This window comes from Ambystoma mexicanum, chromosome 11 (genome assembly GCF_040938575.1).
Source record: "Ambystoma mexicanum isolate Mex_15411 chromosome 11, UKY_AmexF1_1, whole genome shotgun sequence".
Classification (NCBI taxonomy): domain Eukaryota; kingdom Metazoa; phylum Chordata; class Amphibia; order Caudata; family Ambystomatidae; genus Ambystoma; species Ambystoma mexicanum.
The window spans coordinates 1243415830-1243432997 of NC_090934.1; the positions used below are offsets into that span (position 1 = coordinate 1243415830).

The window sequence follows — 17168 nt, forward strand, 5'->3', positions numbered from 1 at the left end:
AATATTGAAGGGTGGATGCGAAGACATGGAGCGAGTACTGGGGCTGCAACAGAAATGTGCGGAACACTGGGAAAGGCTCAGCAACCTTAATTATAAGAAGTACATTGAGAGACAGCATGCGGGTGGGGATAAGACAGGACGGTTGTCAGCGTGGCTATATAAGAGCGAGGCGCCAAGGCCCCCGAAAAGATCAATAATGAGGGAAGATGGTAGCGTGGTGGACACCCAAGAGGGTGTCAATGAGGAGTTTGCAGAATATTATAAAGCGTTGTATGCGGATGAGATGGGGAGTAGCCGAGAGGAAATATTGGAAACATTAGGAGATATAGGACTACCCATGATAAGCAAGGAGGAAAAGGAGGAGCTAGATGCACCGATCACCCTGGAGGAGCTGGAGGAAGTGGTGTGGCAATTACCTTCCTGCAAGACCCCAGGGGCGGATGGGTTCCCGAGTAAATTCTATAAGACAACAAGGCAGAGGTGCTCCCCCCGATGTTGGACATGCTCAACGAAGCATTTGAGGTGGGACGGTTGCCGGAAACACTCAGAGAGGCGGTCATAATACCGCTCCCTAAGCCTAATAAACCTGCACACAGCTGCGGCTCCTACAGACCTCTCTCAATGTTAAACCAGGACAGCAAGTTATTGACGGTGGTCCTGGCAGACATATTACAGAGAGTGATCAGCAAGCTGATACACCCAGACCAGACGGGCTATGTCCCGAATAGGAATATAACCCATAACCACAGGAGACTCCGACAGGTGATTGAATGGGGTAATACTGCTGAGGGTGAAATGGCGATCGTGTCCTTGGACGCGGTCAAAGCTTTTGACTCGGTCAAATGGCCGTGGTTGTTGGCGGCCTTGGAGAAGTATGGCATGGGGCCCGGTTATACGAGGTGGGTGACGATGCTATATAGTGAGCCACTGGCCAGAGTTAGAACGGGTGCAGTAATATCTGAGAGGTGGCAATTGAGTAGAGGCACTAGGCAGGGGTGTCACTGGTCCCCGATGCTCTACATATTAGCCCTAGAGCCCCTAGCGATATACCTCAGACAGCAATACAACACGATAGGTATTGAAGTGGGAGGAGAACGACATCTGATCTCCTTATATGCAGATGACTTGTTGCTATACTTAAGATACCCAGAGGAAAATCTTCAGTACATACTGGAGGTGATGGCGAGGTATGCAGAACTGTCCGGCATAGCAATAAACCCCAAAAAATCCAGCATGTTTCCACTAGGCGACTAGAAGGGAACCCCTGAGACGAGGTTACCGGTGTTACAAATACCGTGGGAGGTTAGCTCTTTCCGGTATCTAGGGATATATGTGTACCATACGGTGGAGGAGGAGCACAAGCATAATACTGAGGTGGCATTCAGGAAAATTGAGAAGTGTATGCAGTTTTGGGTTAAGTTGCCCTTAGCTATGATGGGACGGGGTGCAATGCTGAAAATGGTGGTCCTGCCGAGGCTTTTGCATTACTTTAGCAATGTCCCATACATGATACCCAAGGAGTTCTTTGCTAAGCTTAACAGTATGTGCAGGGATTTCTTGTGGCATGGTACCCGGAACAGAGTGGCGCTGTGGAAGCTGCAGAACTTTTACGAAAAAGGGGGGATAAGACTGCCCAATTTTGAGGTGTATTATGTAGCAAGTCAGCTGCAGTATGTGGCTCAGTGGCTTTCAGACGAGGCGACCCCTGAATCTAGGTTATTTGGACATGACTGTACCCCATTTCACTTGAGGGAAATGATCTGGTTGCCCAAGGCCGAAATGAGAGAGCGCCCCAGGATGATGATGCTGCTTGGGTGGCAGATGTGGCGCAGGGCGTGCCGGATGATGGAGAACCCATTTCCTTGCTCCCCGCAGGTGCCACTGGTGGCGTTGGCAGGGGAAGATATGCAATTGAGAGCTATACTCGGGACTCATTGGGAATCTGTGGGGCTGGTGACGCTAGGAGATGTCTGGCAGATAGGGGCCATTTTGGATTTTGAGGTCCTTTGGGAGGAGACAGGATTGCATGCGGGCCAATACATTACATACCACAGAATTGTTCAGAGAATCCGGGAGATGTGGCCTGAAACTGTGTTAGGAGAAGAACCCGATGCCATCATAGAAATAATATATGATATATCAGATGGGGGCATGAGATTTCCAGGCTACATGAGATGGTGATGTCTAAAGTTGGGAAGGATCTGACGCAGCTGAGGCTAGACTGGGAGGCAGAGGTGGGAACCCCGATAGAGGATGGGATGTGGGAATGGGCACTCGGACACCATGAGAAGGTGTCAAGGAATGCTAGACTTAAACAAATACAACTATTTATAACGCACAGAGCATATATGACGCCCTTGAGGATATCCAAGTTTGAAAACGCTGGACGACAAGCATGTCCCAAATGTGACGAGGAGAACGCGAATATGACACATATGTTCTGGTCATGCCCGGTGATTGAGCGTTTCTGGGGAGAAGTGGCACAAAAGTTAGCTGAGAAAGTGGTCACGCTGATTATAGACACAGCTTGGGCTTGTCTGTTGGGAGGGTACCCCAGACCATCAAAACTTAAGCATGTTAATAAATTGAAAGACCTAGCATATGTGCTTGCTAAACGGAGGATCGCCATGGGCTGGAAAACTTGTCACAAGCCACGGGTGGAGGTATGGTGGAAGGAGTTACAGAAATGGGCAGAGGCAGAAACGATAGTATGGCAAGAGTCGAACACTGTAGGGGGGAAGAAGAGATAGGGACCCTGATGGCATGGAAATCACTCATAGCTGAATTGTTTGAAGCAATACAAGATCTGACTGAATCTACAGGAAGCGAGACCCCGCCGCATGCGGCGGACACGGAGAACGATAAACAGACAGGCTCATGATGGGAGGTGGGAGGGGGGGAAGCAGTGGCCAAGATTAAGCATTAATATGATTATTTTTTTTTGTAACATGCACTGCGTGTTTGGTTGTATTTTGGTTTTGTTTTGTTTGATTAAAATTAATAAAATTATTTTAAAAAAAAAAAGTTCTGTTCTACGTATTTCTCGGGTGATAGATTCACCACTGCATATCCCTCATTCAGGCTCAGACCCTTCTCAAATATCAATGTCCTTTTAAACAGTTCCAGTGGACATCCCATGGTTGGGTTCACTCTTGTGAACACACTATTTCTTGGGACTTCAGACTTGCTCCCTTCTTGTGAGCATCCCTCGGTCGAGTTCACACTTGCCAACTTCATCTTCACATTCACTTTCAAGGTTTGTGGGATTTACTTCCCTTGCTTTGTTTATAATTGGTAGATCAAAGGCTTTCGACTGTACAGGGATTTTGCTTGACCTCCTGTATGACCAATTTGACCTATCTTGGTGGCTCTCCTACGGCTTATGGTTTCTGTAGTTTTACTCAGATGGGGATCGACCAGAATATTTTCGGAGCAGCACTCACGTGGTGCTGATCCACTTCTGCAGCTGGTCTCCCCTTTACAATTTTACGGTTCTTAGAAGTTTCTCACTTTGCAACTTTCATTCACCACAGCCCGGTTCTTATCGGCTCTCCCCTCGACTCACCAGCTGTGATGAACCGCTTGGCTCTCCTTTTCACTGGAGTCAAGGTAGGTACCACAGAAGCAGGAGACTCCCTCGCTGCGGCTTATCGACGTTGCTACGCTCCGTGTACCGTTGACATCTGCTGCAGCACATGTGGGCTATTGTCCTTGGTCTTACGTTTCTGTCAGATGAGGGTTCACAGGCTTTTGTCGAAAAGGGCAAGGTTGTATCTCTCCTAGTCTGCCTCTCTATATTTGCTGCTTTTCTCCTCCTCTTGAACTGCCGGACCTGGATAGCTGTCTTGTCGTGCAGTCTGCCTAGCTCATACTGTGCTAGCTTGCTCCACCTTTTATCCCTGTGGGTAAGGGAAAGGGCTGTCAGGTGTGTGTGATTCTGATCAATTGCCTGACTATGCCTGACCCTTGTATTGGGACATGTCAGGTAAAAGGCTCTGGTGTTAGTCCGTTCTCTGTTGTGTCATGCAAAAGTGTTTGTGTCGGAAAAGGGGAGGGAGCAGTGGTTTTGAATGTCCTCCATGGGGTGAGAAAGTGTTTGCGTCAACAAGAAAGGATTTGTCATGGGAAATTATGTTCTTTGTCCTAGGGGTGTTGATACAGTCAAACAGGTGAGATTGATAGGGTTTGGAACGCAAGCGGGCATGACCTGGATTTGTCTCAGAAATAAAACAAGGAGGCTTGGTAGCATTTCATCTGCATAGATGGTGTGTTCGGGAAAGAATAACTAGAGGGATGTGAAGAAAAACGATTGGGACCATTTAAGCAGGGAACAGAGTAACAGGGATTCTAGGAAAGATGGTTTCTGGGTGCAATGGGCCTTGGGTTCCTGGGGAATTTGCTGGACATGGAGGGATCATTGGATCCCTGCTGGAGGGATTTACTAAGAGGAAGGGAGGTAGATGTCATATATCCTATAAAGGCTTCAGAGGTCTAATTTTCCTCTCCCTCTTTCTCGGTATAATACTGCACCTCGCCTGGTGTTCCCCCTTCCAGGTGATATTCTCTGTTACATCCACCCCTAGGGTTGGGATCTGAAAGCATTGGCCTTTCCCAAGCCACCTGAATAAGGGATTCTCATGGTTGGCTCACTAGAATACCCTCAGGTTTCTCACAGTTGGTAGTCACTTCTGTTTGTGTGCATCAGCGTATCCATTCAGGTAGGTCTGACTTGTACATGTTCTGTGGACTGTACTGTGACGTTGTTGCGGGGGGTGGGCAGGTCCGACTTGTACATTGACTTGTCATGGCATGCATTGTGCAGATATGCACATGCAGCGCCCACATGTGGTCAGATGCACTGCAGCGCCTGTGTGCTCACACTTTTACTCACCCCCTATCCACGTCCGTTGTCCTCTGTACCTCTCCATGTATATAGGCAGTGTACTGTTCTGTAGGACCATGGCGCAGTGGGTGGAACCAGGGTAGCAGGCACAACAGTGGGTGATGTACCGGTTGGGTGAGAAACCTGAAGGTGACTCCCTGACTAGTCCCCAGGGATCTGTCATCCAGGTGGCCAGGACACAGCCATCGTTATTGGATCCAGTTCCTGGGGGTGGACCAGTGAGGATCACCTGGATGGAGGGTCCTTGGGGAGTAGAAGTGGGACAACCACGGGTGAGACACGGTATCCCCCTTCTTAGAACACGTTTTACCCATCCTACCCCGTAGGATACTTAAACACTGTACCCCCTGGCCCCCTTTTTTGACACAAACACTTTCGCACATCACGAAAGACAACTGACAAACACCAGAGCCGTTTACCTGACATGTCCCACCACAAGAGTCAGGCAAAGTCAGGCAATTGACCAGAATCACACACACCTGATTGCCTTTTCCCTTCCCCACAGGGATCTAAGGTGGAGCACGAGAGCACAATACGAGCAAGGCAGACCGCACAATGAGAGAGCTAACTCAGCATGGGAGTTCAAGAAGAGGAGAAAGACGGCGCGAATCGAGAGGGTGACAAGGAGAAAAGTGACCTTGCCCTTTCCGACCAAGGCCCGTGAAACCTCGGGCAGAAGGAACTGTAAGACCGCGAACAATAGCCAGCGTGTGTTGCAGCAGATGTCAATGTTTCACAGGGCCATCCTCTGCTGATAACCAGGCTGGGGAGAGATGTTTGCCACAGTGGTACCGACCTTGACTCCAGAGACAAGCAAAGCTAAGTGGTTCATCAAAGCTGGTGAGTCGAGGGGAGAGCCGGCAAGAAACCGAACTGTGTTGAACAAAAGTAGAAACGGCTAATTGAAGAAAGTACAAAGAACCAGCTACAGAATAGTCAGGCACCACGTGGGTGCTCACTCAGGAAACACTGGGCGATTACCCTATGATTAAAACTACTGTTACCAGAACGCCTTGGGAAAACGTGAGAAAAGGGGTCAAAGTGGTCATACAGGGGTCTAGTAAAATTCTCTGTACAGTCGAAAGTCTTTGACCGGCAGATGATTGTGAAGCTAAGGGAAGTGAGTCCTACATCCTAAGAACTGATCAACAAATTGCCTAAACTGGCTAAATTGCCAAGTGGGAACCCGGCGGAGGGGCCGAAGCCATAAGTTCCAATGAATTGAGTGTTGACAAGAGTGAACCCGTTAGAGGGCTGTCGACAGTGAACTGTTTAAAAAGACAATAAGATTTGTGAATGTCACAGATGAGATTGTGGTGAAAACTGTAGTGACCCCGACAGAGGGAGGCTGATATTGAGAAGGGTCTGAACCCAGATGAGGGGGATCCATGGGTGAAAGGCATCACTCAACGTGCAAGCACAAAGAAACTTTGTTTATTATTTTTTGGAACACATCAGATCCCCAGAGACAAGACAGTTTTTGTAGAAAAGAAACTTAACCACTGAAGGCTCGGATAGCTGAGAGCGGAACTGTTTGCTCGTGCTGGGAAAGCTCAAGCGTGTGCTGTGTTCTGGAGTCCTGCCTTGTTCCGTGCTCAAAATGTGGAGAAGGGAGACCCAGACTACTGCATCCTGACTTATTATTTGTGAACACTTCTTTCTTTCTTGTGAACATTATCCACACTCTTTTTTTGTATTTAGCATAAGGATTGGCATTAGGTTTTTCTTAGTATAGGCCATTTTATTTTGACACAACGCCACTAGTACTACCTTATTATCATTTGATGGTCGTAGCTTGCTCCCATTTTAGATTTAGGTTTAGATTAGGCGTTTTTCCAACCTTCTATACAGTTTTAATAAACACCCTTGAACTGTGATCACTTGTGTCTGTCTTAACTGTTGCCACTATGAGTTCCTGACAGTTGGGATCGCAGGTCACCTGCACGTTCAGTGAGTGGTAGTGCTAGTGGTAGTGCTTCCTGTTGCGGTTCACCGCTTTAAGGCCAAGGGGGGCCATCAACAACACATGGGTGCAGTCCAAGGCTGCAATGACATTTGGCATTTGTGCAACGGCATGGAACTGTGACTTCATGGCGTGCACCTGTGCTGGAGTGGTGGGCGGTGAGATGTAGCGTGAGACATGCCGCAAGAAGGCATCCAGCACATGGACTAACAGTGCACAAAATGTTGGCTGTGCAATGCCATGCAGCATGGCCACGGAGTGCTGGATGGTGGCTGTTCATAGGAATTGCAGAACTGACACTAGCTTTAGCTGTGGGGACACAGTTGTCCTGATGTTGATCCTGCTCTCTATATAAACCTGGATTGTGTTGAGCAGCTCACTTATGGTCTCCCTGTTGAGGCGGTACAGGGTAACCAACTGACTGTCAGTGAGGGTCCAGGGTGGGGGCCTGACCCTGGGTATTGGTGCATGCCTTGATTGGTCTCTCCTCCTCCTCCTCCTGCTCATCTTCCTCCTCTCTGCACCCTGTGCCCTGGGCTGGTGTCCTGCCTCTGTACTTCCAGGCACAGCATGAGCAGCTGCATGTCCCATCTTGCAATTTGTACTGGCAGCATGGTGTTGGAACTGTGTTTGGGGAAAGCGTATGCCTTATGTAGCCCTCTTGAGTGGATTGGGTTCACCTGTGGCTTCATTTATGTCACCTGTATGCTTTTACCGCCACCTGGAGGCTGGAGGAAATTGTGCCGTGTTTTGGTGGTATTAGCAAAGTATTTCAGCGCTGATACTGCCAGGTTGGGTGATGCAGCAGTAATTGTGCTTCTTTGTATCGGCACAGATTCCGCCGGCTGCAACAGCTCCAGCTGTAATTGCGCCTGCTTATGTTAAATGTTAAAGGTATTTGTACCGCGCACAGTCACCAACGGAATCGGTCCCCAGGCGCTCTGGCGGATCTGTAAAGGATAAGGTGGGAGGCGTTAGTAAGGTGAAGAGGGAGTAGGATAGTGAGAGGAGTGGTGTTCTGTTGGCAGCTTCAACTCGGTATACACCGGGTGCTGAGCTTTGGTGCAGGTATTGGATCTGTGTCAGTCTGCATGTGCTGTTGCTCCGGTTTATGTGTTGTTGCAGTGTTATGAAGTGCGTGCGGCTTGTGCGAGAGATGGTTGTGTGAGTTTTTTGAGTGAGATAAGTATGCAGAGTTTGAGTTTATATTGGTTAGTGGGTTACCTGACCTTTAGCATGCTAACATTCACAGTTTGTCTAAGTATGGCCCTTGTTGGTCTTCACAATCCTATCTAGATGCGGCACAGGCTAATGTTTAGAATTCTATCTAGGTGTGGGCATACTAACATTCACAATCTTATCTAGATGCGGCGCAGGCTAATGTTTAGAATTCTATCTAGGTGTGGGCATGCTAACATTCACAATTTTATCTGGATGCTACGCAGGCTGGTGTTCACAAATGTGTGGCACATGCTAACATTCAAGTTTCATATAGGCGCGGGCATGCTATCCTTCAATCAAAATCCTATCTAAATGCGACGCAGGCTAACGTTCACAATTCTAAGTGTGGCATATGCTAGTCTTCCGGTTTCGCCTAGGTGCGGGCATGCTAACATTCAAAGTCCTATCTAGATAAGACGCAGGCTAATAGTCACAATTCTATCTAAGTGCGGGCATGCTAACATTCAAAGTCCTATCTAGATGCGACGCAGGCTAATATTCACAATTCTATCTTAGTGTGGACATGCTAATATTCACAATGCTATCTAAGTGTGGACATGTTTACATTCAGGTTTTAACTAAGTACGGACATGCTAACATTCAAAGTCCTATCTAGATGCGACGCAGGCTAATATTCACAATTCTATCTAAGTGTGAGCATGCTAACATTCACAATTCTATCTAAGTGCGGGCATGCTAATATTATGGTTCACCGGCTGCATTATAGAGCAGCCAATCAGACCACAGGGGATGGCTGGGAGGCGGGATGAGGAAGGAGAGGGGAAGCAGGGACACGGGGCGGACAACGCTGCGGGCAGGGCCCGGGGGGCTCAAATATCAAAACAATGCCCAAATAACAATGCCCAGGAGGGTCGGGACCTCACCACGCTCACCTGAACACGCCGGGATGGTAAAACCAGTGGATTTACCAGTGATCCAGTGGAGCAGTCTTTACGGCGGTAAATACATTAAAGCCACTTTTAAGGCTTACCACTGGGTTCGTGATGAGGCCCCAAATCTTACATTTATATTTTTTTAACACAAATCATTTAAGTCCCTATAGAGTGTAAGTAAGGAGACCTTTCTTTGGTATAGGGAAATAACATAATTGTTCTTAAACTATTAGTTTGAAACAACAACAGTGGCACTCTTAACAAGATGGCTGCAAATGGAAACAACAGTGGGAGGCCATCATTTTATTAATGCCTTCCTGCATGTTGTTTACATGGCCACCAAATAAATATATGCATAGTATGCTTCCTGTTGGATATTACTGTAATACAATGTTCACATATTTACAATAAAACAGAACAAAGTAAAATTCAAATTAGGCAATAAGTTAGATGAAAGTTTATCTTACACCAAAGAATACATTAGCTCTAGTGATGAGCAAAACTCACAGAGGCTTGGTAAATTCCTGCGCGTGGGCAGAGGGTTATGTGAGGAGACTGGACCAGCACCTAAGCAAAAACAAAATAAATAAATACAAACAATGCTTGCATTATCAGTCCACAGTGTTCATTGAAAATGAAGGAAGGGAACAGTCTTATCAAACAGATACAATACTGAATAATGCAAATCTCCTAAAAGGCCTGTTATGCAAAGATTTTACTATGTCCATGTGCAAAAAACTTGATGAAAACTAATGAATTAATACAGATTGAAGTAGACATGGTAGGATTTTTCTTTCCGTTTACTTGGTATCAAAGAGATTACTTCCACCTCCACCATTGTTCCCTTATCTTAATTAGGACCCTGGAAGGGACGCTGGCCAATCAGGATGCTCAGAAAGCAGGCTGGATTGTCAGGTACAAACCTGCATTCCCAGCATTCCCAGCTGCTAACCACCACCTACCTGCCCCTTTGCCCCACCTTCGTGCGCCTGTGCAGTTACCTACGTGGGTGCTAAGAGTGTGTATTTTTTTTAAAGCAACTTACTTTTGCAGAGCTGCGACGGGGCGCGCAGTGGTTTCCCTGAGTCCATTTTCAATGTTGATAATGTTACATTAATCAACACTGAAAACAGACTTAGGAACCACAGTGTGGCGCCGGGACGCAAAGCAAAGGTATGTTTTTTTTGTTTAAACGTCACAATTGTGCAATATTGCCTGAGGCAGCGGGCCGACCAAGTGGGTAACGGCACCATCGCTCTCGTTAAGGGAATCTCGCTTCACTCAGGCCCTTAGCTTGGGGTCGGCGGCCCGTTACCAACAGGTTTGGCCCGCCACCTAGGGCCTTATTGCCACATTGTAGACCTTCTCCAAGTCACATTCTTCTTCGTCTGCTAATTAGTTCGTTAATTTCTTCTTTTCCTTTCATATAGAAGGTTTTAACTCCTCTCTGTCTGTCATGCACTTATGTTGGGGGTGGAGATGTATTTTCCTTTCCCAGTGTATAACAAAGAATTCACTTTCCGGCCTTTCTTAAACTTGGGCTAGTGTCAAAACTATGTTTTCCAGTATGCAGTCAATGAGTCACCCTTCTCTCTATAGAATGGGGCTGCCTTGCATTACATGCAGTAAATGTTTTTCTTTGTTCTCTGTCTTTATTAAAATGTGTTTAGTTGTGGGACTTTGTGCCCTTGCAAATAATCAAGTTCTCTTATTGTCTGTTAGGCTTTTGCAATGGAATTACAGAAGTAGAATGACCATATTCAAATCCCCCCCTTTGGGTGGAACTATGCCTGATTTGCTTGTGGTCTTTCCCTTTTCTAATGGCATGGCAGGCTCAAAAACAATTGTCTGGAAGGGTACGCAGGGCAATGCCAGAGTTTATGATTAATTCAAATCCTTCCAGCTCTCACTCTTCAGTTTTGCAGTATGGAAACTACCCGTTGTGTACTTAGACAGACACACACACTTACTTCCCACAAGAGACCTCAAAGGTTGCACTCCGTAATGGTTTTCCACCATGCATCTGGGCAGGGGCAGAGGGGGCACTGCTGCGCTGTGTCTCAATTGCAAGGGTTTTCAGCCTTTTGTTGACATTTGGCTTTTTACTCCAATTCATTCAGCATTTTCTCTATGTTTCTGTAAAGGGTCCTTCCTTCTGTAAATGCTTCCAAAGAAAAGCAACAACCTTTTTATATCTCCTACAGCACCCATCTCTTTGTAATTAACTTCTTAGATTCCTATTATCACAGGATTAAGCGATGCATCAACTGTCATGGACAGTTGTTGGCAATTGGCATATTTGTAGCCTGGGCCGCTTGCCTGGAGAACCTTTTAGGTATTTCCTGCTCTTTCAGTGGTGCCATCACACGAACGTCTCACAGAAACAGTCTTGCTCTTGTGCAAGAGAAAAGTGGAAGACCTACTCTTCAAGTTACATATGACTGCTTCGGAGCATGAAAAGAAGAGGGACTGTCCAAAGCCCATGGTTCCCTCCCTGGCCCAGGTGTCCCTAAACCTCCAGATGGTCACTAGAGATCGGTATCCCAACTGTCTAAAAACCAACAGGCTGGTCATGATGGCCTAAGGGCAAACAACCCTTCTCTCCCTCTGGGAACCATCTCGGTGACTCCTAATCCAGGTCTCACCATAGGAATATTATCCAGGAAAGGTGCCTTGGACTTACCCCAGGTGTCACTGTATCCCTTCCTTAACTTCTTTTCTACTCCTCGCCCTGATAATCTATCCTTCCTTTCCCCGTCTCCCACACTCTCCCTTCCCTTTCTCCTGCTCTCCTCTCTCCCACTGTCTTCCCTCTCACTATCCCTCTGATGTTCTCCTTTCGACTTCTACTTGTCTTCTGCTCTCTGCCTCTGCTCTCCTACTGTCCCCTCCCTGCACTACTAAGCACCCCCCTCCACTATAATACTCTCACCTTTCCACTCTAAACTCTTCCCACACCTTCTCCTACAGTCACCGCCTTTCCCTCTTCCAGTCACCCTCTCATTCAGTACCCACTCTCCCTTTGATAGTCTCCTTGCATGCACTCTCATACCCAAGTATCACTTTCTCCCACCATCCGATACCTCATTTTGGACACACTTTCAATAATCTTCCTCACCGTCCCGGTGCACTGTCCTTCATCTGCTTGGTCTTTTGGTCATTCTCCTTCTCCCTTGACCTCACCCGAACAACAACCACCACCTTGACTCCCAGGGCCCCTTTTATCCTCCCTATCCCCTTCCATTGGTTCTTTCCCTTAGATGGTTCCCAGGGCAAACCACTGTGTCCTTTATCCTCAGAGGTTGGGTTACAAGTAAGAAAACACATATAATAGGCTTTAAGCCCTGCCCCCTTCTGCTTCACAGGTCTGCAGACATTCAGTAATGGTAGCCCGCTTACAATGCAGTTACTTTCAAAGTTTGTAACACGGCCAAAAGGAGTGTCTGGAGTGCCAGCTTGATAGGCTGACAGATCTGCGGACCCCAGCTGAAGGTAGAATTAGTGTCAGTCTGTATCACTTAGAGATTTCTAGTTTGGTGTGGGGCTTGCTCCACAGTCTTGCCGTTCCTTACAGCCTTCCTCCCGGTTGGCTTGCTCTCTCTCCCCTCAATCGTCAGGGCTTATGGGAATTGTAGTTCTACAGGAAAAAAAAGAAAGATAATTGGCCATCCAGGCGCATAAAAGGCATGGGGCACATGTATCAGGGACCTAGACTGGGGGACTGGGGGCCTCCCGCTGCCACACCCCATCTCTGGGGCTAGCCTGGCTCCGATTAAAATAGGTCTCCCGCACCAGGTCGAGAGGGGTCCCCATGGAGTGCTGAAAGAGCATTGTTAAATCCTTTCAGTAACTGTGTTAAAGCGGAAACCTCTGCTCCTTGGAATTCAACCACCCATTCAAGGGGCCCTTTCCTGAGGGTTTGGCATTTTGCCATTCACAGCCCACAGAGAAGCCTTTATTTGCAAGGTTGACATCCATGTGATACTACAACGTATTTTAAAGCATGGCATGTGTTAAGGAATTAGCAGTGCAACAGAGGAGTGCTACAACTTGATCACAGTCCATACAGATCTTGGATGACCCAGGGTTTACAGTCCTTGGCAAATTGCCCAAGAAAGTTTGCAGTTAATGCATTGGGGTGAGATGTTAAAGGGGCATATGTCACAGTGAAACCTGCTCCAGCCCATATAAACGAAAAATCACAAGAAGGACAGAGAAACAAGCAACAGAACACTTGCTCCAGTATAAGGAAACCTTTACAAACTCCTCACTCCTCCTGAACAGCTTCTAAAAATGCAGTAGTTGGAATAGACTCAGCCTCAAAGACACTGCATGAGACTTCAAAATAGGGCGGGGGCAAAGGCCTCAGGGAGCCACATCTGCCAATTACAGATCGGATGGAAGATGGAAGGAGCTTGGTAAAAACACAGCCATTTGGACAAGAGGAAAGGAAAGAGAAAGGAAGCAAACCTTTTAACAGTGGTCTGAAGAGGTTATTGGGAGGGAAGCTTGATCAGGGAAGATTGAGTGGAGACTCCTGCAGGTAAATAGGCCTCTTTTTAAAGTCCTATAGTGTTATTCCCTACCTTAGGTGGCGGCCAAGATGGGGAGGACTATTGAGTCCGTAAACCCCTTTCTGGTTAAATAGTGAAACAAATCCTGCCAGACAACAGTCACTGGTATCTTTCGGTCACTGCACTACAGAGCCACTGAATGAATCATGTTGCAACGATCAGCGATGAAACTGATCTGGCCATATGCAAAAGTAGAAACTGGTGCATGGTGCATGGTCCTAACTTGTTTGCTACGGTTGATAATATTGGCACATGCCGGCACATGAACGGTTCCTTGTACTGAGCACGTAATGTTTGGCTTAAATATACTGTCATCCAAAGCACTGCATTTGTTAGTGCTTAGAGTGACAATATATTTACACAATAAGTAGCATCCTGGTGCAAAAGGACTGTTCCCAAAGACAGCGTACTGGGGTTTTCCAGTGAACCAAGCTTATCCGTGGTTCTTGGAGCCCCACAAAAATGGGGTTGTGAGTTGCAGAGCTACAGATGTTTAACGTCTACCAGAGCTCGGGGACCATGTGAGGGGTCTCAGGTGGTCTTGCGCAGTGCTAGGGAAGGGGAAGGGATGGAGGCACTGGGGGTACCACCTCTGAGTCCAGCATTGTGTGGGGAAGGCAGCCTCTCTATGGTCAGTTGGTCACAGTAGACACACAGACACACACAACCCCACACTGTCTGTCAAATCTGTGTCTTTAAGTCCATCTGACTGTCACATACAATGGAATCAGAAGGTTCTTATCAGAATAAATCAGTTAGTGATTCTACATCTAGCAATTAATGGTTAACTAGGATTTGATCCATCATGCTGCCTATTCCAATGTTCAAATGATGTTAACTGTTCGGAAAGGTACATCTAACAGACCTCCACCATATCCCAAAAGAATGGTAGTCGTGAGGTTACAGTATTGCTCTTGTAGGCCAACCCACTGGGGACCATTTGCCCTTAGTTACCTGAGGAATGCTGTTCATGCGATTGTATCTCAAGACTAACTCGTCCTTTGAAGGCATTCGGTGCTGTCCCTTTCCCATTCCTGTCACAAAAGAAGAAGCCAAAGGTCATGTCAGTGGTTGAAAAAAAGCTTCCTGTTTTCTAAATAAAAGTTCAAATACTTTCAAAGATGCATCACACCATAATGAAACTGATGAGGCAAGGGGTGGATTTCTCAATTGCCATCATGTGATAACCATTTCCAAAAAGTGATGATGAGCAACAACAGTGCTAGATGAGACCAAATGATCTGGTAATCAAATGTGGAATTTAGAAACAAGATGTGGTAATACCACAGAGCAAACATACTTAACAGAACAGTACAGGGAGGACTGGTAATATAGAAAGGGCTGGTAAAACAACTCAACACAATGATTTAAGTATGGAGATCTAGAAATAAAATGGCAAGTGATTTGTCAGTGAAAAGGAACTGAAACACAAGATCATGTGATTTGATCAGGATCAACCAGGTTGCTGGGATTAGCGTATGGATCGCAAGGTCCAACCATCTGCAATTAAGCCTTTAAACCTAAACTCCGCTTTAAGAAAAATTATTATTTGGTAACAACAGACAAGATCTCTGACAGGGAATTGCAGACGGATTAAAACGGGGATATCTGGAAAGTACTGGATGGGTAATTAAGGATAGACGTAAATATATTGAAATAATATAATGTTTATTAGAAACCCCTACATTGCACAGGCACTTTTACAGAAAAAAATATTTGAAATAGGCGACTAATGAGTAGCTGTGGACAACATGTGTTACTGTGAAGTGCCCTGAGGTGGGCGTGGTACTTGCAGATTATATTTAAGGCTGTGTCCGGTTAGAGTAGGTGAAGGGTCTTCCTGCAGAGAACTATGCCAGTTTAAATGGCAAATCAGCAGAGGCTTGGCTACATTTTATTGTAGGACAATTGCAGCAGGGCTGGATGGCTTCACAAATCTAAATTGGTTACTGTTTATTTGTATTGAACTAAGAATGCCCCATTGCTGTAAGCATTCTAACAGGATATGAAGTATTATGTGATGTGAGAAACCTATAAGTAGACCTCGAGAATCTCTTATTCAGGTGGCCAGGGAAGGGTGGCACTGTCAGATCCCAACCCTGCGTGTGGACGAGAGACGGAGGACCCCCTGGGTAGGGGAACCCAGTGTTATGCTCTCGGGAATGCCCCAGGTGAGACACAGTATTACATCAAGGGAGAAAATGAGAAGGACGAAGCCCATGAGGCTTTTGTAGGCTGTTTTAAATCAACCACCCTTCCACCTAATGAATCTCCCTTACCAGAAGCCAACAAGCCCTCCGCATATGGTAAATTCATTAGGAACTCAAATCCCAATGCCGTGGGAAACTATATAATATGATATGATAAGATATTTTATTTATATCGCACTAGCACACAAGTGTTTCAGAGTGTGACCAAGCAATGGGGGGGAACAAGGGAGGACAAAAACGATCTTACTAGGCCCACTGACATTAAGAACGTGCAAGTGCATGGAAAAGGGAAAAAGGGGAAAGTGCGTGTAAGGGGGAGAAGTTGAAAGTGCCGAACAGAGGAGAGAAAAGAATAAATAATAAGTGAAATAAATAATGAAAAAGTGGTAGCGCAGCCAGCAAGTGGCAAGTGCATGAATTAGTCAGATTGGGTATATCTGATAAATGCAGAAGAAGTGGGTGGACTGTATGGGTACAGATACAGATCCCAGTGCAAGGGATGGCCCGGAGGCAGTGCAGGAGGGAGGCAGGGTGAGCAGGTACCTGGGCCCGAAGGACAGAGGGTGGCCAGGTGCACGGTGCCAAGAGAGAAAACAGATCAGCAGGGGAGAGGAGGGGCAAAGGCAGAAGCGAAGAGGAAGGTCTTGAGGTGCTTCCGGAACCAGAGATGATTCTCCTCAAGTTTCAAGGTGGCCGGGAGGCTGTTCCAAAGGGAGGCCCAGCCGAAGACAGAGATCTGTCCCCAGCTCGTTTCCTTGAAAAACAACTGATCCTAAGGGAGTTAGAAGTAGATGGGCGAAGGGCTCGAGAGGGGAGGTATTTATAGAGGGATAGTTGAAGGTAATTTGGACCCAGGCCCCAGAAAGCCTTGTGGACAATGCAGAGGGTTTTAAATGTAATCCTTGCATCCACTGGGAGCCAATGAAGGGATTTCAGAGCTGTTTCCTATTGCCTACACGAGTACTCTGTCATTCTTCTCCACGTCCCTCTGATTATTATTTTCTGGACTCCCAATCTACTTTGACAAAACATTACCGTGCCCATAATCCCCCCTACCAAACTCTAATGCACCCCGCCCCCTTTTAGGCACAAACACTTTTTTACACCATGAAAGACAACAGAGTAACACCAGAGCCATTTACCTGACATGTCCCAACACAAGGGTCAGGCAGAGTCAGGTGATTGACAATAATTACACATACCTGACGCCCCTTTCTCTTCCCCACAGGGGTAAAAGGCGGAACACAAAAGCACACATTGAGCAAGGCCAACCGGACGAGGAAACAGCTATTCCATGACGGCAGTTCAAATGGAGAAGAAAGAGGGCCAGACCAGAAAGGACGACGGGGAGGGAAGTACCCTTGCCCTTTTTAACTCAGACCCTTGCCCTTTTCAACTCAGACC

General features: G+C 46.8%; 1 protein-coding gene across 4 annotated transcripts in view; it reads right to left on the bottom strand.

Moving 5' to 3' along the window:
- PARP6 (poly(ADP-ribose) polymerase family member 6) overlaps positions 1-17168 on the bottom strand; it is a 628157-nt gene that overhangs the window by 103203 nt on the left and 507786 nt on the right. For all 4 annotated transcript variants that reach the window (XM_069624646.1, XM_069624644.1, XM_069624645.1 and 1 more), the window contains exons 20-21: positions 14509-14588; positions 9488-9547 (exon numbers count right to left, since the gene is read on the bottom strand). In XM_069624646.1, coding sequence (XP_069480747.1) covers positions 9488-9547; positions 14509-14588 — 140 coding nt within the window. The remainder of the gene's footprint in view (positions 1-9487; positions 9548-14508; positions 14589-17168) is intronic.